At 42.7% G+C, this 22190-nt stretch overlaps 1 protein-coding gene across 14 annotated transcripts in view; it reads left to right on the forward strand.

Annotated features, from left to right (window-relative positions):
• The window catches only part of LOC136114600 (netrin receptor DCC), a 361710-nt gene that overhangs the window by 169525 nt on the left and 169995 nt on the right, over positions 1-22190 (forward strand). For all 14 annotated transcript variants that reach the window (XM_071801689.1, XM_071801688.1, XM_071801697.1 and 11 more), the window contains one exon: positions 9426-9746. In XM_071801689.1, the coding sequence (XP_071657790.1) occupies positions 9426-9746 (321 nt within the window). The remainder of the gene's footprint in view (positions 1-9425; positions 9747-22190) is intronic.

The raw sequence follows: 22190 nt of genomic DNA on the forward strand, positions 1-22190 counted from the left end.
GACTAAACCCCACACAGAAGATGCAAAACTTGGGTTTAAAAGCCATGGCGATGCGGCTCCAAATTGAAGATACATCTGCAAGTTTCAAGAGATATTTAGAGCTCTGTCTAATTTTTTGTTATAATTTAAGATTCCTCTTCAAGATATGATTTTGTCGGGTATCTACAGGCTCTAAAGCAGCTGTGGATGTGTATATTTTATTAATATTATTGATATTATTAGTATTATTAGTGGTTGTAGTCGGACAAGGCCCTGGCGGGAGGGCCGTGGGCGTCCGAGCTCATTGTGGTGCCTCCTCCCTCCCTTTGCGAATCCTCACATAAAGAACAATTAATTCCCCACAGCTTTGAGGAATAACATTGACTAATTAACACCCTACTTCTCCCGGGATAATGGGGATAATTGGGATGTGGACAGGCTCGGGATAAAAAGCCAAAGGGCTGTCTTTTCCCGGCCTAGAAAAGGTTAAGCTGAGTTTTCTCTGCTGGATCTGATTTGGAACTTGAAGTTCGTCCATGGTAACGATGTGTTTAGTACTTTGTTCATAAAGCCCAATCAGGTTTGACTCCAAATTGTGTTAATGATTTTGCACAACATTTTAAAGGGTATAAATGGAAGAAAGAATGTGCGTGGTTTATTTCGTATTTATTATTAATTCAGTGACCTACTCCTCTTGTTCATTTCTATTCTCATTGAGTTGCCCAGCGCTTCTTAATCCTCAGTGTGTGTTGCAGAGGTGGTTTTCCTTGGTTCTCAGAGAGCATCAGGGCTTAAATTGTGAAGAAATAATGAAATGGTGCTAAAAACCAGTGTGTTTTTTCATCTGTCTCCTCTCCACCTTTCCAGTAGAAACACCAGCGCTCGCAGCCAATTTCTTCACTTACTTAGTGGTTTATTTTAGTGATTATTAAATCTTTTCTTCCATGAGAAAATATAATGTCACAGAACCACAGAATGTCAGGGGTTGAAGGGACCTGGAAAGCTCATCCAGTGCAATCCCCCATGGAGCAGGAACACCCAGCTGAAGTTCCACAGGAAGGGGTCCAGGCGGGTTTGAATGTCTGCAGAGAAGGAGACTCCACAGCCTCCCTGGGCAGCCTGGGCCAGGCTCTGACACCCTCACTCCACTCCCTTCAGCATCTTGGTGGCTGCGCTGGACTCTCTCCAGCAGTTCCCTGTCCTTCTGGAACTGAGGGGCCACAACTGGACACAAGATTCCAGGTGTGGTCTCCCCAGGGCAGAGCAGAGGGGCAGGAGAACCTCTCTGACCTACTGACCACCCCCTTCTAACCCACCCCAGGTCCCATTGGCCTTCCTGGCCACAAGGGCCCAGTGCTGGCTCATGCTCACCCTGCTGGCCCCAGGACCCCCAGCTCCCTTTTCACTGCTCTCCAACAGCTCATTCCCCAACTTACACTGGAACCTGGGGTTGTTCCTGCCCAGATTCAAGACTTAATGTCCAAATAATTGATGAATATATTGAATAACAGCGGCCCCAGCACTGCCCCCTGAGGCCCTGCACTAGAAGACTGGATTGTGTTACGATCCATTTTGAGCTGAAAAAACGAGTTTCTGAGACTTCGAAGAAACCGCATCCCGCTGTTTGGATTTTACGCATGAGAGGTTCCCATTGGACCATGTGAGAATTTGTTCAAGGCACAAAATATACAGTCATTTTCCCCTTTATCTTTCCCTCCTCTGTTATTTTAGCAGAGAGAAGACTCTGGAAAACTGGTTGAAAATCAAACATCAGGGCAATATCAACGCCTTTATTTTTATATCTTAACCATTTATAAGGGGTGATTTTGCACATATTTGCACTGATATCAAATGCAATAATCTACCTGGTCCTGACCAAGCATATCACAAATTAAATTATGTTATAAATCAGGTTACTTTGTCTGGTACTTGAAAGCGTTTCCCGCTCGTTTCCTGCTCGTTTCCCTCCAATATGCGACTCATCCATCCTTTTGGGCAGGAATTTGATGATTTCCATCACCTGCGTTGCTCTGAAGTCTCTACCTAGGGTAAGTCAGGCTTAGAAAAGCCAGGACCGAATGATAAATGCATCAGTTGGTAGCGAGGGAGCCAATTACTCACCGTGATTAAAAGCAAGCAAATGACCTATAATCGTGTCGCGTAATTAACAATTCACTGCGGATTAATGTATTATTATTGAGTTTATCAACACTTCATAAAACCATATAACCTGCATCACTTTTAACCGGTATTATTATTATTATTATTACATATATGAAGTTTTCAGCTCGGAATGGGATTTAGTGGAGAAGCCGATAGTCACTTAGCAATGGGATTTAGTGGTTTGGAGCAGATAATGTCTCAGATAACCAGACACTGAATTAAAAGCAAGAGCCACGTTAATTCAAAGGAGGCGGCAGTGAAATATCAAAGGCCAGACTCTTTTCTTTATGATCTATATCATGTTATTCTAAAACCCATAGAAGCACTCGACTAGAGGGAAAACAGAGATGCATCTAAGACGCACCTCTATTCCTTTCTTTTTTCCTGATTAATTGGTATAATTGGTAGAAACGACCCATTTGGGAGTGAAAACCCCTTTAGTACCTCCCTGAAATTGCTGTTTATCCCCACAAATGCCAGGAATTGCAATGAAAGTGCTTGATCCTCACCTTCATTTCCGCCCACAGCGAGTGACGTTACGTGTTGGTTTTGTTCTAATAGCCTCGAGTTTTTGCATTTATATCTTTACCATTAAACATGCAAAACCAACATGTAGAATGGGATATTTAAAGCGTGCACCTATAGCAAGCAGAGCATTAATTTCGTTAATTACCGTGGTTAGCATAAACTGAAGCGCACAAGAAGTTGCGGCCTTGCGGCTCTCGGCAGCTTCTCCTCAATGGAATATTCTCATTTTTGGTGATTTTAACCTAGGAAAACATCATTCCCGGTCACACCAGCTTTGTGGCAGCAATTCCCAGCGAACCAAACCTGCCTTTTATTTAATAAACGGGGATTATTTCAGCTGGAGAAAAGACAGGTGGGGTGACGGGTGCCCTGAGGATCATTGGTATTCAGGGCAGGGAGGCTGGTGGTTGTAGCTCCGGAATACAGCGAATTTCTAGAGGGTTTTTGGTGAATAAAGTCCCTATTGTACCCTCGCCCGGCGCCTGCTACAATGGGGCCCTGTGCGATGAATTAACATTTAAAAGAAGCTGCTCCCATGGCAAATGATGACTGGGGTCTCCCCCCCATCCTTTCTCCGCGATTGCGTTTTTCACAACTTTACCGCGATCTCCGCCAACGTTTCCTCCTCCTCCTGGTGCTTCTGCTGTAGCTCAGGGCTTGGATTTTAGTCCTTTTTTATTCCCCGAATTGAACCGTTGCTCAGCGTGAATCGGGTGGAGACCTGGATAGCACCAAAGTGTTAAACACAACCCGCCTGCTTCAGGGAGCTTGGATGCGCCAACGTGGCTTTTCTGGAGCCAGGATTTGCCTGAGCGAGCCAACAGGATGCAGAAACCATTCAAAAAGCCTCAACGGCCACAAAAATAGGGGTGGAAATTGTAGCGTCAAGTGAAACAAGCGGGACGGGGTTGAGTTGGAGGGGAGGCGGAGATTGGATCGTGTTGGTAATTGGGACATTTGGTTGTTACGTTCTTAAAGTCTAGTTTATAACGTTATAAATAGTCTAGTTTATAACATTATGAATAGTATAGTTTATAACGTTATTAATAGTCTAGTTTATAACATTATAAAAATAAAAAGCCTTTCTAAGCCGTGGTAGAGAAATCCATTGGCATGGGGTCGGAGTGACGCTTTGTGCACAAGTCAATGTACCCACCTAAAGGAACGATGAACCAGAGGTAGGAGCGGAGATGTAGGAACCACAATCTATTTGTATTTTAAACATTTTGACGTTGTTTTGGACCCGGGGCTGTATTTGGAGTGATTTGCCAGCTCATGGTTTAACCTGGAGGACACAACATCCATCCCGATGCGGCTTCACCTCCCCCTGCACCTTTTGGCTTGAATCTTAGGCCCAAAACCTTTGCGGGAGCAAAATTTGTGAGGTTTTATCTGAATTTTCTCTTGCTTATGTGTGCTGGAGTGGTTTTATTTGGTGGTTTTGGTTTACAAACCTCGGCTTGTTTTTTATTGCAATAAACAAGAACAAAACCACCACCAACCACAACCTTGATGTTTGATTTTCTGAATTACCTCAAATACATAAATCTGTCAGACATCCAACTACGATATAAAGAGTAAATTCTGTGGAATCTGAATCCAACCTTAGGGATGTAAATACTTTTGGTATATCTATCTATTTATTTTTTAATCCCAGAAATATTCGCAATGAAAAGGAATTGAGTTTCAGGGGTGGCCACGAGTAGGCCCGGCCTTGGCAAAAGGCCCCGGAGCCGCTGCCCCATCTGCACAAAATTATCCACCCGAGTGGTTTTTGTTCATCAACAGCCATGGGACCGTATGGCAATATTCACATCGGCAATGATTCCCGTGCAGCGACGGCTCCGGATTTGCAATCGTAGCCATTTTTCAATTTGGAAACTCGTTGAAGTGAGTAATGTAACGTCGGGCCGCTCCTTGCGGAGCTCGGCAAACTCTTCACAATAACTTCATTTATCGCGAGGAAACACCCATGGGCCATCTGCACTTTGGATTTACTTGCTCCGCTTTTCGAATTGAGTGGAAATTACTATTATTGCACAACATTTTAATAAGAGGGGCTGAATTTTGTGCTCGAAGCTTTTGGAAGTCTCCACAGGTCTATTTAACTGAGTTTTCCTCATGCAGAAAACAAGTTTACAACTGAAAACTAAGGAACTCCTTGCTTGGGTTATGTTGAAATTCTAAGGTGCACAATTGGATACAAATTCATTGTCCTTGTGAGACTCCCAAAGGAAAGATTCATTTTCTAGCTGCTAATTTGGTTAATTTATTTATATCTGGTTTTTGGAGACAGACACGGACTTAAAGTCAAACCCATCAACTGTGATTTATTATGAAACAAATGGAGTGGGTTATTTTTCCCGATGCATTAAGGGAGCGCGATGGAGCGGTTTGCTACTCAACCATTATCCCTTGCAACATCCATCGCTGGCGGATGCTTTATGACTTAGATTACGCTCAGATTAGACTGTTTCTTTATAGATCTCTTAATTCTTCGGGCTTTTGGGGAAGCTGAAGTGATGCATTCAGGGCACGCAACCCATCGGGCTCTGCAGCAAAGTCCCCATTTGTTTCTTTAACATTCCCATACATTATCACGGCACCGCAGTTTGTTTCCTTAATGAAGCGCATTCCCTTGCTCCCAGGAGGCTTTTGCTAAACAGAAACGGGAGGATATGAATTTGAAGGAATGAAGGCGAAACCGTCTTTCTGTGCTTTGTAATTGCGGGTGGAGAGGATGCGCTAATTAACGATATTGGGGATGCAACTTGAGCTTGGTCTGCATTACTTAGGGTGCCAGATCAGTCCCGCTCATCCGCGAGCGCACACACATCCAACAAACCCCCCAATTTGTCTACGTATCATTAACATAATGGCTATTTAGTACTTTCTTAGTAATTTTCGGAGTGGTTTTTGGTGTCGGATGCCTTTTTAAATCACACCGGCGATGGGTTTGTGTCTGTTATGTTGCGACCCGATAAGCTCGGCCTCCCTTTTCACCAGCTGATTTGTTCTTTTGATGTTATAACTCTTGATCTTTTCAACCTCTACTTTATTCTTTCCTTTTATTTCTCCTTTCCATACATTTCCATGTCTTAGCACACGTGTCTATTCTGTTGGTTCACGTCTCATTTTGGGGCCTTCTCTTGGTTCTGTTCCACTCAACTCTCCCCTTTTAGCCTGTTTCTGCTTGGCTTAAATTCAGTGCTGGCTTGATTTTACGTGGTTTTATGTTTCTTTAATATCAAAAAGTATATTAAATGTAATATAAGGAAAATACGGAAAGCTCCAACGATGCCGTGTGTCAATCTATATGTAAAATGCTGGATCTTTGCTCTGTTTTTATGCAACTCCTAAGTGAGCATTGGCAGGTGCAGGTTACTGGTTTTGTGAGGAAAAAAGAGGAAACCCAGCAAATAATCCTATTTAATGTGAACATAATTAAAACATTCTGGACATTTTAAAGCATTCAGTTTTTTAATGTCTTGTTTTCATGTGATTTTACCCATAAAAGTGGGTCAGAAATGATGGATCTGCTGCCTAGGCCCAGATCAAGCCCTTGTTCTAAGTGTTGCTCGTCAAACCCAACAAAAGTTCTTTGGATGACGCTTTGAGCGCTCGGGGGATGAGTAGTGGGGTCCTTTTTAATGATAAACCACCTAAAACCCCAATTTTTCTCACGGATTTTTATCAAACTGAAGCTTTAAATTAAAAAGCAGTCACTACGTGTTCTTAGTGATTCATGGAATATTGAGGCATTCGAATGGAGTTGTTATGAGGACTTTTACTACCATCCAGCACCGTGGTGAGTTGGAACCTCATGATAAAGTCCTGATAAAACATATATATTAATTTGTGTGTAAATAAATGTTTATTAGTCTGGATATTAAGCCGTTTTACTCAGGATCTTAGTATGTGTGTCCATAAATCCACTTCATCGTAACAGCCTTAGTTCAGCTCCATTGCTCCGCCGCTGTATTTCAGCGTGACCGGGGGGTATTTCTGTAATCACCGGTTTCAAACGGTCTGTGTGCCAAAAGTCTTATTTCTTAATGTTTATTTGAAATAAATAGAAAGAAGAAAGCCCCAGGGTGGCCTTATTGTGACATCTCTTCCCTCTCTATAATGGAAGCAAGCGATGCAGAACACGAAGGAAAAGAATCTTATAGTGCAAAAAGCGGAGGATTCAAAGCAAGGGCCTGATTAAGAAGCACATCAAGAGATCATCTTTTAAATGTTAATTTTCAGAGCGCGATAACCTTGAAGTTGCACATTGGGGCGAGGAGCCCGTTGGTTTTGTTCCCGTATCACAGAGCGGGTCGTGGCGCGGGGTCGCTGAAGCAGCGAGGGCCCAAGGCCGGGGGCTTTACCTTGCTATTTTCTCCTTGATTTAGCTAAAGGACGTGTGATTATTGCCGAGGGCGCTCTCCTTGACCTCGGAGCTTCAGATCCGCCGGCGGTTGATGTGCTCGGAATCGCTGACACGGCAGCTTAGCGCCGGAGCTCGTTTAATCTTTACACCGCTCCTAGTTAAGCCTGAGATCTCATAAATCTGGCCTTGCGCTGCGCTCGAGGGAAAAGGAAACACTAAGGCGCCCCGGACCCATCGGGTTTGTGTGACTCTTAATTCCCTTTACATCTATTTTAATCATTATTTATTTTTTAAATTTATGGCGCTGCGTGTAAAAGGCGATAAATATATTTATTGCGACAGATTTAACAGCGCTTTCGTCTCTTATTCTGAATTTTCAAGCCTGTGAGATGCAAAGAACGTGGAAACAAGGGCTGGAGGTAACCAGGTGTCCTGAGGGAGCTTCAAGGGTGTTGTAAGATACATAGGAGTTATAACGAAGTATTAAACGCTATGGGTGTACGTTGGTTTTTGCAAACAGAAATCAAGGCTCAGCCTAAATGCGAACAACCCCAAATCAGCGGCGCCTTTTTGTCGCCGTTCAACGTCTCGGAGCTCTAAGGGTTTGCAAGTAAATGCTGATTAAAACTTAAAGAGCATGAGCAAAAATGCTGAATAAATGGAGGGAGTCGCTCACACCAAAAGCAGACCTTGGAAACGTAGAACACCGGTGTTTTACAGCGAGTTTTACAGGAGCTTTTATTTCTCCTTGTGTATTTTTCTTCCCTCCTCGCCTTCTGTTTCACTTGAGCTACTGCAATAAGGACGAAATTGGAGCTTTAGCATCTGTGGTTTAAAATGAGTCTCCTACCCCGCTCGTAAAAATGGGAAAACAGATTTGACGGTCGCGGCCGTTTACAAGGCACCGAGTGTAAGGCGGGATATTAAAGAACTTTGTCATTGTCTCGCATCCCGACGTTTTTAAAGAGGAGAAATCCCATAGAGGAGAAAAGGGATCGAGGGAAATGCTTTAAAACTTTTAGACCTGGAAGGAAACGCAGCGTTAAGGATTAAGTTGCATTTTTTGCGATGTCTTTATAAGGCTCAAGTTTGCTTTGGGGTGTGTTGTACGTGTATATCCTGTTCTTAACGAATACCCAATGCATACAGAAGTCTTCAATGAGAGATTTTACCCCCTAGAGAAGATCCCCCAATAATAAGAAAGCATAATTAACATTTTTTGAGGCAAATTATGAAAAGGAATCGTCTAGAAATTGGGCTTAGGGGCTTATTTAATGGTCACTTCTCCAGCAGCCGAAATTTCCCGGTTCAACATTCTTATAGCACTATTGTTGTTGTGCTTGAAATACTCGACAAGTTGAAGCTTCCAACTCTTGCTGAATTGTATTAATTCCTCATTAAAAAAGCAAATTATCGTTTGCTTTGATGAGGTAAAAGGATTAATTTGGCAATGAAGAAGAAAAGGCCATTTTGCCCCCGGGCAGGGTGGGATGGACAAGTGGGTGATGTCAGAAATGTTGGGTTTATTCTCATATAGTGGAAATCACTCTGACATTTCCTCTCTCAAGTGAAGTCGCTGAGACTTGAAGTCTAAAAACACAACTTGCGTGTGCTATAAATGATTAGAAAATTCTTGATGCGGTAGAGAAAACGATCCGCTTAATGTGGTTGTGGGTTGTGCCCTTTGGTTCTTAGGGATGTGGTTTAGCAGTGACCTTGGTTGGGTTAACGGTTGGACTTGATCTTCAAGGTCTTTCCAACCACAACGATTCTGCGGTTTGATTGATTTTGCTACTCGTAGCGTAGCTCTGCTCTGAGAGCATCTCCCTCCGCCTTTCCGGTCTGATTTACCTCCAAACTCAACGAGGTCCATTGGTGGAATTGGAAGAGTTTGGCCCATGTTCTTGCAGCAGTTGGACATCTCAGGTCTTCAACACCTTCCTTGCCTCTTCTCTATACAAGAGACTCCTAGAAAGTCTAGACAAAGTCTGTAAGAAGTCTCTACAAAGGTTTCTCAGGGACGTTGTGGAGTCTCTTTCTCTGGAGACGTCCAAAACACGTCCTTGTGCAACCTCCTTTAGCTCAAGGGTTGGACCGGATGATGTCCGGAGGTCCCTTCCAGCCCAACCCATCTGTGATTCCATGACGTGCTCGTGTGGTTTTTATCTCTCTTCTTATTGGAGATCGATGGCCATACTGAGGAGAACGTTGTTCTGGTGAGGTGGAAGATGGTATTTTTGGTAGCTTAATTTCTTATCAAATTTGCCAGCCGTGTCTTTGGTGCCTCTATTGAATTTCTCAATGTAACAGAGTCTATTTCTTCTTCCGTAGAGAAGTACAACCAGTATTTACCCCGTGTCTCACGGTTTTGCCATTTCAGGTTCCCAACTCAAGACCTTCACGTCGTTGAGGTTCTTGGCGGAGCCTTCCGACGCCGTCGCCGCGCGCGGGGGCAACATCCTGCTGGCCTGCGCGGCCGAATCCGACCGAGGAGCCCCCGTCATCAAGTGGAAGAAAGACGCCGTCTTCTTAAACCTGGCGGTGGACGAGAGGAGGCAACAGTTGGCCAACGGCTCCCTCTTGATCGAGAACATCGTCCACTCCCGCCACCACAAACCTGACGAGGGTTTGTACCAGTGCGAAGCGTCTCTGGAAGGCGTCGGAGCCATCATCAGCCGGGCGGCCAAGATCACGGTAGCAGGTAGGCAGAAACGCTCCTCTAGTTTGAATTTTTGCAACTATTATTTGCAAGAAGCCGCTCTGTTAACAACTGCTCTTCAAAAGAAGCAAAGCTCAATTTGACATTCCGACAGTAATTTCTTCTTGACAAGGTATTATTCTTGTTTAAATCCGTCTAATCGCCTCTTTGTTGCCGCGCATTTATTGGCTTCGAAACGTGAAATGGTTGACGTTGGGAATTAACTTTGCCGACGAATTGACGATCGCACGCCAAAAAAAGCGCCAAACTTCTGTAGGGCCGGAATGTATGAATGTTTTAATGGTTTATGCACTTTTTTCATAAAGAAAAACACTTTATGTAGCTCCCTGGAACCGGCAGCATCTTTGTATTTCATTTAAAGCGTTTTGGCGGGGATACGGCACAAGAAGCACAAATTCCATACCCATGGCGTAGCGTCTTATTGAATTAATAAATACCTTTGTATTAGATGTTGATCTGAAGTTTTAAAGTGATGTTTTTGATTCTGGGAAGGATGTAGTGAGTCCTTAATAACCTAAAAGCTATAAATTAACCCCAAATGCTTAGTGCTTAATACCAATTAGAAGGCGCTAGAATGAAGAGTAAATGTCTTTATCGTCATTATTTAAGACGCAAAATAAGACTGAAGTTCAATCCAGTAGCTCTACAACTTTTAACCAGCCCAGCTCTGTAATTTGGGGGATTTTTGATAGGAATTGCTGTGTTGTCGTGGTGGGTCCCAATGGTTGCAAGTTTGGGGTGGGAGGAACTTGCTCCGTTCAAGACCGATTTGTCCATAAAACTAGAAGAACCGCTCAAGATTCTTTAATAAGAAAGAGAGTGAAAAGGCTGAGATTGAAATAGTGGATATTTGTTTGAATATTAAGGGTTTTTTGCTTTACTTTTTTGGGATTGTACGAAAATGGTTCGTATTATAAGGCGTAGAACACTGAAAACCGGCAAATTCTTCAAGCGACGTGGTATTTTTGCTCTCAGAAGGACGCGTGTTCCTGAGCGAGCGGAATTTCTGTCGTGTTATTTTGTTGGCAGAACGTCATTGACTTAAGGCGCTGGCAGATGGAGACACGGCGGCGAAAAGGACAAGGGGGCAGAGGAGAAACGCAGGTCTCACGCTCCGCTGTGTTGTGTTAATCGCTGCTCGGCAAAGCAAATAAACCTCCTTGTGCAGAGCAATAAGAGAGACGTTTAATATTAAACACTCAAAAACTGGGTCTTTCTTGTGCGTTATGTGCTGCTAACCATGGTTTTTTGGGCAACCCGACGCTCTCGCCCGAAGGAGACGGTGGTGGTTTGCACGATAGCAGAATATCGAATTAATGGTGTGATTTCACTTCATCCCTTATTCTGTGCAAGATTTGGCTCGCGCGAGACGTTAAAGGAATGATCAGGAGCTTAATTTGGGAAGAGCTTTGGGAAGCTCTTTGGGAAGAGCTTAATTCGCCGAATGAAACAGAATCTTGGGCAGCGTTGCGTTTCAAGCGCAGGTTTTCCCAACGTTTTAAGCACTCGCTGAGCTCTTTGGCGACGTAGAATCCATCAACATTTATGGGTTTGGAGGTTAAAATTCCCAACTACCACCACACGTGTATTTTATAGCAATAAATGGGATTTCATCATGTTTTTTGAAGCATTAATGCTCAGTAGAACGGGCGCTCAAAGGTAACGGTCAAACACGTGATTTGGTGGCACTGCAAGGATATTGGTCTCTTAAAATCAAAATATACTGGTTTTAAGAACCCAACTAAAGAAGGAATAAGCTCCATTAGATCCACTGAGACCAATGTCTTGGTGATCACCAGTAGTAGATGGCTGGAGATTATAGAAACAACCTATATCCGTTCTATATATATTAATATATCGATATTCCATCAGTCGTCAACGTGGGATGCATGTCAGTAAATTGAGTCATGAAAGCAGCATTTGGGCATCAAAGTATCTTATAATTAGATTTGCTTCAATATATTTGTAGTCCTTAAACTATATATATGTTCAACAGTTTCTTCTGTGCATGGGTGCGTTGCTGCTGGTTTAGTCCGGGATTAAATGAGAGGGAATTTTGGTGGATGGAGAAGAGAGGAACGAAACACAAAAAGCTGCCAAACCAAAAACCCAAACCAACCGCCAACTAAATAATCATAATTAATGAAAAAATCCAATGAAAACTGAACGGGAAAACCCAACCAAACCACCAACCAACTAAATAATACTTTGTATTTGTCTGTTCAGAACACCAGCAGTTCGCAAAGAGTCGAGCTTAAAATCCGTGAAGAAATGTTAAGCCCCGCTTAACGTTAAAGCTTCACCGTTGTCCTAAATGATTTTTCCAATGTTAGGAATGGACCGATAATTCTAAAAGGTGCATTGAGGTGACCACAGAACGGCTGAGAAATGCTGAAACGTACTATTAGATGCTACCAGAATTTTGGGATGTAATGAGCCAATAGCGAAATGGAATAAATGGGTGGCAAAAAGAGGTGTCGCTTTTAATAAAATAGGGGATAAATGCAGGAAAGTTGTACTAAAATGAAGGAAATATTGTATTGGACAAAGTAAATATTTCTTATATATGATCCATTTCTTTTTTATAAAGGAAGAAAATCACATTCCGACATTACCTTGATTTATAGCAACTAAACTCAACCAAATTCCGACTCAATTTGCCTCCCTCTTTTGATTCCGAATCACAGCAGCTTTTCAACTATTGAATATGGATTCATAAACCGTAATAAAAATAGTGGAGAAAATGATAATGCCACTTCCCATGTTGGTTTTGGACTCTTACAAATTGATCTGGAGCTGATCATCCGCGTTTCTCTTCCAGGAAAGGAAGCGATAAGATACATATATATATATATTGTCTTGGGAATTAATCCTCGGTGTCATCACTTTGCCCTTTATCACGCGGGATTTTTGGGGTATAATGGTCGAATCTTGGAAAGAAATGCTTTGATTTATAATTTATTTGGGGTTATAAACTAATTTTAGGGGTTTTCTTCTTGTAGCTTTCAAGTCGTGTTGTTGAGGCTGCTGTGGCCAAACGGGTGATAACCAATGGATTAATTTAAGCAGCGTTGCTTGGCTCAGATTTACCAAAAACCTGAATTTACCACCTTGAAATTCCTGCTTAGCTGCTGCCAAATGGAGGCAATTAAATCCCAAAGTATTAATTAATAATATCACATCATCTTAAATATCGGGGCGGTTTAGTTTGATGTCTGGTTTATACACAACATGAGCGTCTTACAGCACAATGAGAAAGAATTGAAAGATATTTGCAAATAATTTAATGATATACGGTATGGGGAGGATCTTGAAGCTGTTTTAGCGCAATTATCACTGTAATGTCTAATTACTATAATACATATTAAACAATCAGGGCTTTTTCCTGAGTGTAAAGCCAGTAACAATGAATTATTTCATACCTACATTTATCTTGTTGAAGTTCTCATAACCGAGATGCAAAAATCTCAGGCCACAGACCCATTTTTACACCTTTTGAATGAAAAATGAGTGCCGACTACACCGCCGTCTGTCACGCATTTCCTTGCGTGCCCGAAAATGTGGCCTCTTGTGTGAATTTGGGTTCCCTCAAGCAGCACAAACTCAAAGCGCTGAGGAAACCGGCTCAGAAATCTTGATTTTTCACTCAACAGCAGCATTTTTAGGTCCTAAAATACTGATTTAGCGACAGCTTAGTCATCTCTACAACTTAATTTGTTTAAGTGGGTTTTGCCGAGTTAGTTTGGCTCGTTCTCTGTCTCGTTTCGCTGACCAAGTTCTGAACAAGCGAATTCTTAGGGTATCCAAGTGCGATTTTGCCGGCGTTATTCTCCCGATCCCAATTCTGGGTGAGTTACCGTGAATACAAACGTGACAGATTTTGTTTTGCCATTCCAATGCCTGACCGCTCTCTCTGAGAAGAATTGCTTTCTAATCTCCAGCCTAAATTTAAGTTTAAGCCCCCTTGTCCTATTGCTGAGTGCCTGGGAGAAGAGCCCAATCCCCCCTGGCTAGAACTGCCCTTCAGGTCGTTCTAGAGAGTGCTGAGCTCACCTCTAAGCCTCCTCTGCTCCAGACTGAACAAGCCCAGCTCCCTCAGCCTCTCCCCATAGGGCTTGTGCTCAAGTCCCTTCCCCAGTCTTGTTGCTCTTCTCTGGACCCGCTCCAGCACTTCAATCTCTTTCCTGAGCTGAGGGGCCCAGAACTGAACACAACACTCCAGGTGTGGCCTCCCCAATGCAGAGCACAGGGGAAGGATCACTGCCCTTGTCCTGCTGACCACGCTGGTTTGGATACAGGACAGGACCCCATTGGCCTTCTTGGCCACCTGGGCACACTGGTGGCTCCTGTTGAGCTTCCTGTCCATGAGTCCCCCCAGGTCCCTTTCTGCCTGACTGCTCTCCAGCCACTCTGTGCAGCCTGGAGCGCTGCAGGGGGTTCTTGTGGCCAAAGTGCAGGACCCACCACTTGGCCTTGGTGAACTTCATCCCATTGGAATGGGCCCATTTTTCCAGTCTATCCAGATAATTCTACAGAGCCCTCCTGCCTTCCAGCAGCTCCACACTCCCTCCCAACTTGGTGTCAGCAGCAAATTTGCTGCTGATGGTCTCAATCCCCTCATCTAAATCATCAATGAAGATGTTCAACAGGACTGGAGCCAACCCTGACCCCTGGGGACACCACTAGTGGTGACTGGATGCAGCCATCCAGGGTTTCCAGACTGAAATATATAATACTTAAACCTTCTTATTGTGTATTTACCAGCAGATAGAATCCAACGCTAACAGGGGATTGAAGTCTCGCCCATCTCTAATCTGAGATTCTCCGCGAACCTTTAGGATGGAAACGGGAAGCGCCTTTTCTAGCCGTAAATGCAAAAATGCTCTTAAAAAGCTTTCACTCGGCAAAGATGATAATGATTAGCGTTTATTATGCTGTTGTTTTAATGCAAAAAGAAGAAAAGCCTGCCCAGATTTGAGGCAAATTGAACTTTTGTGCCTCGCATAATAGCCCTGCTTTAATTTGAATAAGATTCAGAATAAAGTGGCCAGATAGGAAGTTAAACACTATATAGGGGCGGGGGGGAAGGAAAAGTTAAGTGCATGTGCTTTAATACACAGGGACAAATGAAGGTGTTTACGAGTGGTATCGCAAAGGGCACAGCAAAAAGTCTGAGGAAGGAAAAGCAATTTAGTGGAGAGCAAGTCATTAAGTTGCTTAATTTTCTGTAGAGCAATAAACAGCGGTAAAAAGAGGTGGTGGTTTTATTCCGAATCCCACCAACGTAGCTGAGAATCAGCGTTTGAGTGATAAACGCTGATTTTCATGGGTTTCTAATGGAATCTTAAGAGCTCACCTGGGCTGGATTTAGAACTAAACTCAGTGCCCAAGAAACCCAACACACTCAATGAAAAGAACCCAACCCAATGTGTGAGAACCCAGCACACCCAATTAAAAGAACCCAGCACACCCAATTAAAAGAACCCAACCTAATGTACAAGAGCCCAGCCCACCCAATTAAAAAATCCCAATGCAACGTATAAGGACTCAACATACTGAAGTGAAAGAATCCAACTCAACCCAATTAAAAGAACCCAACCCATTTAATTAAAAGAACCCAGCACACCCAATGTGCAAGAACACAATGCACCCGATGAAAAGAACCCAACGCATTAGAACCCAACCCACCCAATTAAAAGAACCCAATGTGCAAGAACCCAACACATCCAATTAAAAGAACCCAATCCAATGTGCCAGAACTCACCGCACCCAATGAACCCAACCTAAGGTGCCAAAGCCCAACCCACCCAATTAAAAAACCCCAAACCAGTCTGCAAGAACTCAACATAGCAAACTGGAAGAATCCAACCCAGTGTGCAAGAACCCAACCCACCCAATTAAAAGAACTCAAGACATCCAATTAGAAGAACCCAGTGTACAAGAGCTCAACCCAATGTGCAAGAACCCAACCCACCCAATTAAAAAAACTGAAGACATCCAATTAAAAGAACCCAATGTACAAGAACTCAAGACAATGTGCAAGAACCCAACCCAATGTGCAAGAACCCAACCCACCCAATTAAAAGAACCCAATGTGCAAGAACCCAACCCACCCAATTAAAAGAACCCAATGCGCAAGAACCCAACCCACCCAATTGAAAGAACTCAATGTGCACGAACCCAACCCACCCAATTAAAAGAACCCAACCCAATGCTCAAGAACCCAACCCACCCAATGAAAAGAACCTGAGCCAGCACTTTGGGGATAGGCGCAAATCAAATCTACGCATAAACATAAATACGACAGAAAAGGCAGCAATTCCAGAGGCAAAGGGCAAGTGGGAACACACTGTGCTTCCTCATGTCTTGGCATTTCTCTCCGGGGTTACCCACCGGAGTAACCCCGGTGTAAATATCCTCGTAGGAGCAGAGACCCTGTGCACAATTGAGCTCGCTTAATGTTGCCTGGGGAAAGCGAAGACGCCACGTGAATTTATAAAAGCAATAACGAACCATTTCTTATCTGTATTTTAACCACCTGGATAATAACGGGCTATTCATAGCAGCCCTCCCTGATTATTGCTGCGTTTAAGATGAATGATCGTACAGTTCAGCGTTTCTCCATCCTACATCTGCTCTGGCTCAAGCGCAAAACGCGCAGTCGTGTTTACGAGGCGGAAATCGTGTTTATTCGCAACAAGGGATGGACATAAAATCACATTGAAGCGCTGATATCAGCTCAGGAACAGACAAACAAAGGGGGGGAAAAGGCTCCAGGCCGCGAGGAGAAGCGGGAGCGTTATTAGAACCTTGTCTCCGAAATCTGATTTTTGTATTAAAATCAGTCGGAGCGAGTCAATTCCCCACCGTAATCCTCCCCTTTGGGGCTGGAGTAGTTTTGACAAGATCCCCGTCCTAATCCCCAGAGCGCCGTGTAATTTTACAAACTCCGACACAAGCGCTTATCCCAACCTTTGGGTTTTAATATAGGTGCAAGTTTACCGCTTTAATATTATTATAATATATATATATATATATTTTCCATTAGTGGCTAACGGCTCATCCCGTTACGTAACTATTTCTAATCTTACTTAGTATAAAACAATAATAATATTTCATTCTTAGATACATCTTGTAGGCCAACGTGGGACTGCCCCAGTTTTTCCTCCCGAGGCAGAAATATTGATTTGATGCTGGAATCCAATAACCCCAAGGCCGTTGCGTTATGGTCGTCATGGCCACTAATGCTTTTTCTTGCTAAAACTCTTCAATTTGGAATTGCTAAAATGCCTCATTTTGGGGGTGGGAAGTGACTTGTGACCCCTTGTTATTTGGTGGTTAAGTCCATGAATTTATGTCTCGCTCGCTCTCTATATATATATACACACACACATTTTATATGTATACTTAGACATATCTACATGTATTCTATTGGAAGACGGACTTGTGGGAATGCCAATTATAAAATAAAATGTTAAAAAATATATTATCAATTATTGAATTAAATGAAGAGAATCTGCTGGTCGGGAGACGCCATTGGGCAAACTCGTTGCTTTGGGTGAGAAATGATGATGTTTTAATAAGGAAAATTCTAAGAATGTGAAACATCAAAGTGGTTGAGAATGAAGGGGAAAAGGAAAAACCACTATGACAATGATTTTTAGTCTATTTTCGTTCTCCTTATACATTAATAGACGTAATGGTGGGTTTTCAGGAGCTATTAATTGAACCCAATGGTCAAACTTGTCATCATCTCATTGAGACATTTTTAGTTGCGTTGCTACGTGTTGGTTCAAGCGTGTTGCTCGTTCTACTAAATGTAAATATATTCATTATTTGCCAACTTTCACGTTATTTTTATTGGTGCAGAAGATAGTTCTTTAAAGATATTTATCACCTAAAATATAAATTATTATATATATGGGCTGTGTATAATTATATTTATAGACTCCATGACCTTAACGGTCTTTTCCAAATGATTCTATGATGTTTAAGTCATGTGGATATTCAGCTTTTTCCAATTTCTTATAATCTTGATAAATTTCTCGCCTAAATCCCCAAATATTTTACTGAGAGGAAATCAATGGAGGCGAAGCCAAACCTTTCTATGGACGGACCTGAAAATTAATTGTTAAAATAAGAATAATGATCGGCGCTCATTACAATGCTGAGAAAACACGACGGAGAAATTGGGAGCTTGTCGCGTTTTTCTAACGACCTCGACATAATTACCGCTATTCGCACAATTTCATATTTCACTGAACTTCAAGCTTATTAATTTGGAAGGTTAAAACCAACCTTTTGTTTGCCCTAATCCTAATTTATCCCTCAGGTCAGTCGTTCTTGTTGCTCTTGTCCGTGTTGATCAGTTAATTAAAATTTATACTGATTATTATTTTAAAAAAATGGCATTTAGTAGTAGAATTGTGACTGATTTAAAGTGGGAAGGAAATGATGGCGTTTGGGCAAAAATACCTCAAAAATATTGTCTATAAATATATTTCTGTGTGGGGAATCTCCTTCTATTTCTATACTTATTATATAATGCGAATAAACTTCATCAGCTTTGATATCCAAAAGGGATATTGATATATTGATGTATTATCAATATCATTAAATTTCAGATGCTGTTGATATCACGGGACGTGAAATTTCTATAAAACATCTCAAAATAGTCGTGGATATTTACCAGCACGGACACAAAATGTCCTTTTCTGATTATTTTCCTTCCCTGCGATGACTGAGAAGGTGCCAAACAAAATGACTTGGTCTTATTTATCAATCAATAGCAAGAATCAACGTCGTGTTTCCATTCAGATTTGGGCTGCAGAGCCCTCCTGCTTTCCAGAAGGGCCTTGCAACCCCCTTATTCCTTCAGGAGTAATTTCGTCAGGATAACTTTAGAAATACACCATTTTATTTTGTCTAATGCACGGGTAATAAATTCCTATTTACCAAGAGTCAATTTATATATGGAACGGGAAGGGTATGGATGTGTTACGTACATCACTGTGTGCCAGGAAAGCATCCCCGGATCCCGATGTTGAAGAAGCCTCAGCCCTTGAGTCCAGTGAACTCCAATGTGATAACTCAAGTTGAGCACAATTTGACATCTTCATAACATTAGGACTTGATAAATTCTATTAAAATTACGAGGCAAAGTAAGCGCTGGGCCCTTAGCCAGACGCTCATTCACTGTTCGACTCTGTTAGCAAATGTCTTTCCTTAGAAGATCTAATTTCCCTTCTACTTCATAGTCCTATCATTCCAAATTAAATTGTTCCGACTTATTTTATTCCTCCCTCAGCTTGTAAAGAGGCCTCTGGTGATTTGCAGGATCCAGGAGCCCCTAAATCATCGTTGAACAGAGATGAACTTGGCGCTCTCGGCGCGCAAAGCTCCGATAGGCCTCAAAATATCTATTTAATAACTACAAGCTGACAGAAAATATCAACCTTCTTTCAGTGTTGCATGGAATTATTTGGTACTTGAGTGGAAAGGGTCGGTAGGATGGTGTTTTAGGATAAAATGAGGTTTTGGCGTAAAATTTAAAGGGTGGAAAGTGTTAGAAGCCTTGAAAACTTTGAGAAGGCCCAGCTTGCTTTTCAGTTGTTGTGGGTAAAACGACTGCTTCGTGTTGTATTTTGAAATGATGATTAATATCTGTGTTTTCGCAGTAACTTTGTTCACATTCTGCTTTTGGAACACGACATCTGCGCTTGCTCTGGGAGGTAAATCCATTTGCTGGGCTTGTCGGAGCCGGTGAAGTAGAAACAGTGAATTACGGCGTCGAGGGAGCGCGGCTGTGAACGGGAGCGAAGGGAAAGCAGGGGGTGGAAAAGGCCTCTCTGAGGTTTTTTGGGTTGGCAGCTGAGATTCCGCACTCTGCAAAACGTTCCGCACCAAACGCAATAGGGAGTGATTTGTAAAGATCTTTTTAGCGTAAAAAATCACGCGATTTTTGCCGATCGTGGACACCGACGCAGCAAAATGTGGCTTACAATCCAATCTGTTGTCTGTTCAGTCCTTATATCAAATATTTAAACCATTCCAGGTGCTGTAAGTTGTTCTTTTGGCTCCTCCTTTTTGTTGTTGGAGTTGATTTTGAATTTTGCCCTTAGCGGAGATTTGGTTGAAAAGCAACTGGGGGTTTGATACCAAGAATATTTCAATGACACCCCAACATTCTTGTAGTTAAAGAACTAAATATTGACTGGAAATAACTAAACCCTTGGGGAAAGGAGCACATAATATATCGTGCCATATATTCAATACATAATGTAATATTTTAGCTTTATCTTGCAGGGGAGAATTAGCTGAGTCTCCTCAAGTTTGTTGTGAAGTCAGGTGAAATAAAGAAAATAATCAGGAAATGATTTCTAAGGTGAAGATCTTTTCACCTTCTGGGTTTTTAAGCTGAAAATCAAGGCCGTCTGCTGCCAAATATGGATGCAAATGCAAAGAAAACTCAGTTTCCAGGTAAAATGGAACAGAAAACCATGGCAAGTTTTACCGTTACTTAAAGTCACCGGAGAAGTTTGTGGTGTCCCATAAGCACCAATGGGTACCTGAAGAGTTTTGATGGCCTGAGATGGATTTTGTGTGACTGAGGCCACAATGTGATGTAGCACGTCCTGTTTTTTGGCTGGATCCCAGCCCAAAAATAGGTATATTGGTCACTTGGGTTTGCTAAACCGCTTTATGGACTCAAATGTAAAGCCTGAGGTCAGTCCTTACCCAATCCCTATGGAAGCGATGGGCAGAGGATGCTCCATGCACAGCCCCGTGCCAATGGAAGATAAAACACGCGTGAAAACCAGGGATGAATTGTAGAATAAAATGAAGGGATAAAACCAGACATAAATTGTAGACTAGAATGAAGAAATTAGGGGCAAAAACATCTAAATTTGTGCACATTCTGACTATTTTCTCTCCCCAACCCCAACTCAGGAGTATTTGATGCTGTAGCGCTACCCTTCTCACCTCCCTTTCCTTGCGCTTCGCTGCTAAATCCCAACTTTATATGCAGTACCTTGTGCCTACGCCGCGGCGAACGGCTCCCGCGTGTGTGTTTGTGAGCAATAACGGCAACGCCGGAGCCGTAACGACCTGGGAATTGCCGTAACTCAAGCGCCGCCACCGCTAAACGCTCACTTACCCGCAACGCCGGCCGGTGATCGAGGGTCGCCCGCTAATGTTCAATAAAACGCCGCTCACGCCGACCGCCGTTCTCCCAGTTTAACGACCACTGGAGAGGTCGCCGCGCTCGGTTAATCCATTTATTTCGGGGTCTTCTCGTAAAAAGATCCGTCGCACGATTCAAACGTTTCGCCGGTTTATTGGTGAATCTGGCAGACCCAAATTGCTCCCTGGTTTTAGTTGTTTTTCTGAGGAAACCGCTGATTTCTTGGGGGTGAGAGCAAGAGTAATTTTGTTGGTTTTAATGATGAGGAAAAGGAGGCGGAAAAGCACATTTAAATAGATCTATAAATAAATGCCGTGGGCTTATGAGGAAATTATAATTTTGGAACAATATTGCTGCTTAGACCAGTGAAACAATTATGATTCTTGTGTGTTCAACAATCCAATAATTTAACATCCCATTTAACGTCTTATTTAAGTCTCCTGTTATTTCCGACGCGTGGTTCGCTGCGTGACTTTGGCGTTTTTGGACGGGCACCGTAGCATCACGCGGAATTTGTCAGAATCGCTTTTCGGATTGATGTGTAGTCTATTTTCTCTCGAGCTTTTTGCCGTCGGGTTCAATATCTTGTGGGTGGTATCAGAGGAGAGAAGAAGAGAGGAGTTGGGTGTTTGAGGCCAAGGGCTGTGGGTTCAAATGTTGAGCTGCTTCACATCTCGTGGGTTTACCAAGTCTAAATGTCCCGTAGCTTTTATCTTTATTAATGATGTAAGACACCACTTAATGACTCTGAAGATCTTCAAGTTGGTTCTGAAGGACTTTAAATGAGGCAAGTCACAAAAATACCATCTTCCGTTTGTAGATTGTTACAGCAAGAGTTTGCTGGTCTGCTCGAGGTGTCTTTGTGCTGTTTCTGCAGTGCTTTGAGGAAACAAAGTCACTGCTCCAAGTGCAAGGTTTGAATATAGAAGTGTAGAGATGTGAGACGTTGAGATGTAGGATGTAGAGATGTGAGTCGTGGGATGTAGGATGTAGAGACATGAGATGCAGGACATGGAGATGTGAGACGTTGAGATGTAGGATGTAGAGACGTGAGTCATGGGACGTAGGATGTAGAGACATGAGACGTAGGACATGGAGACGTGAGACGTTGAGATGTAGGATGTAGAGACGTGAGTCGTGGGATGTAGGATGTAGAGACATGAGACGTAGGACATGGAGACGTGAGACGTTGAGATGTAGGATGTAGAGACGTGAGTCGTGGGATGTAGGATGTAGAGACA

This window comes from Patagioenas fasciata, chromosome W (genome assembly GCF_037038585.1).
Source record: "Patagioenas fasciata isolate bPatFas1 chromosome W, bPatFas1.hap1, whole genome shotgun sequence".
NCBI lineage: Eukaryota > Metazoa > Chordata > Aves > Columbiformes > Columbidae > Patagioenas > Patagioenas fasciata.